The sequence below is a fragment of the Chrysochloris asiatica genome, unplaced genomic scaffold, assembly GCF_000296735.1.
Source record: "Chrysochloris asiatica unplaced genomic scaffold, ChrAsi1.0 scaffold00074, whole genome shotgun sequence".
Taxonomy (NCBI): Eukaryota; Metazoa; Chordata; class Mammalia; order Afrosoricida; family Chrysochloridae; genus Chrysochloris; species Chrysochloris asiatica.
Genome location: NW_006408592.1, coordinates 13,404,894 through 13,406,996, shown reverse-complemented (window position 1 = coordinate 13,406,996; position 2,103 = coordinate 13,404,894). Strand labels below are relative to the sequence as shown.

General features: G+C 40.6%; 1 protein-coding gene across 1 annotated transcript; it reads right to left on the bottom strand.

Annotated features, from left to right (window-relative positions):
- Positions 1-1,552: 1,552 nt before the first annotated feature.
- LOC102812016 (histone H3.3-like) lies at positions 1,553-2,002 on the bottom strand. The gene has a single exon (XM_006865014.1). The coding sequence runs from the start codon at positions 2,000-2,002 to the stop codon at positions 1,553-1,555; it is 450 nt and encodes a 149-aa protein (XP_006865076.1).
- Positions 2,003-2,103: the final 101 nt, after the last annotated feature.

Genomic DNA, 2,103 nt, shown 5'->3' with positions numbered 1-2,103 from the left:
TATTACCACCAAGAAAGAAAGGCTGAGAGTAGAGTGCCTTCTTTGGGCCTGGGGTCTCTGTACTGTGAAGCTCCTAGACCCAGGATTCGATTGATACATGGAAAACTCCAAGGAATACGAGGCCTACAGATGTTGAAAGGAGACAAGAACCGTCTTCTAAAGATGGTGCTCTGAATTGAGATGTCTAGCCTCCTAAACTGTGAGAGAATAAGTTTGTATTTGTTGCAGCCACCCATTTATGGTATTGTTGTTATAGCAACACTAGACAGCTAAGACAAACACTAAGGCATACCTGGCCCAAACAATGGTATTTTCAGTCACATGTGTGTGTGAAACCTGGACAATGAAAAAGAAACACCAGAGAAGAATTTGATGCCTTCGAATTATGCTGTTGGTGAAGAAAGCTGGATTGACCACGGACTGCCAGAAGAATGACCAAATTTGTGTTGGAAGAAGTACAACCAGAATGTTCCTTAGAAGGGAAGATGGCAAAAACACAAAAAAATTAAAATAAAAAAATGAAAGATGGGAAGACTTCATGTAATATACTTTGGATATGTTACCAGGGGACAAGTCCCTAGAGATGGACATCATGCTGGAAAAAATAGAATCCGTGACAAGAGGAAGACCCTCAGTGAGATGGATTAACAATGCTCCCAGACATAGCAATGGCTGAGAGGATGGTGTAGAAGCAGGCACAGGGATACTATTCATCAACGTAGAGTCAGCAGCATCAAACAACAAATCATTATTGTGCTCTTCCAAGACGGTTGGTTCAAGCAATATAGGTCACTGTGAAATTGAAAGTTTTTAACTTACAGAATGACTGAATCAAGTTGGGGTAGGACTTTGCATCATCTAGAATCCAGTAGATAATCCATCCAGGGGGTGTGATCTGTAGTTTACAAGGCATTTTCATTGGCTTTCTTTTATTTGGTCAATCCTTAGCTCCAAAGATGAGGCTATAGATCCACTTGTATGATTTATGTAACCTCACATCTGTCTGTAGTACTGACGAGATGGAAGAGAGGTGGTCCTAGACTGGAATCCCAATTCCATTTTGACCTTGGGCAGTTACTTCAGTTGTTTGTGCTTCCATTTCCTCATTGGTGAGGAGTATACTTATCCACTGGCTAGAGGGTAGATACATGTTAATTTGGGTGAAGGGATAGGCAATATGCAAGGTTGGTAGAGGAAAGATGAAAATAGCAGGAGACACTGAAGAATGCAAGAGTTAAAGTGAATAAATAGAGGTAAATACTGCTAACTGATGGTACATGGAGGGGACTGCAATCATTGTAAAGAAATGAAGTGTATGATTTGTTAAATGTGAGACTTATGATCTGCTCTGTAAATCTTTAGTCAATTCATAAAAAAATGGTTTTCAAATAATCATAGAAACCTTTATTAAATAAAAATATTAAAAAATCACAGAAATAAAAATGAAAAAAATTGCCAATACCTGATTTCTGTCCCCTGTTTTTCCATTTGTAATCATATACTTAGGTACCTTTTGACCCCATGGGGGGGAAAAAAAATCTAACATTCAGAACTACCAATAACAGGAAGAAGAGAATTTTTTTTTCTTTTTTTTTAAGAATGAAATGTTTCTCATTATAGTGGATTCTCCACATATGCGACGTACTAGCTGGACGTCTTTTGGCATAATTGTTACACGTTTGGCATGGATAGCACACAAGTTGGTGTCTTCAAAAAGGCCAACCAGATAGGCCTCACTTGCCTCCTGGAAGCACAGATCTGTTTTGAAGTCTTGAGCTATTTCTCGCATCAGAAGCTGGAAGGGTAGTTTATGAATCAGAAGGCCGGTGGACTTCTGATAACGTCTAATTTCACGAAGTGCCACAGTACCAGACCTGTAACCATGAGGTTTCTTCCCCCCTCCAGTAGAAGGCACACTCTTACAAGCGGCTTTTGTAGCCAGTTGCTTCCAGGGTGCTTTCCCACTGGTTGATTTGAGGGCTGTCTTCTTTGTACGAGCCATGGTATAGAGACCTCCTTACTTAACACCCCTTCTCCTTCAGCTGGAGCTCAGCGAGCTAGAGGCGGTGCTGGCGTTAGTGAGCGATGTCTGTCTGTTCTTCT

What these genes read in the sequence shown, in the direction of transcription:
- LOC102812016 (XM_006865014.1), bottom strand. Translation starts at nt 2,002, where the DNA reads ATGGCTCGTACAAAGAAGACAGCCCTCAAATCAACCAGTGGGAAAGCA.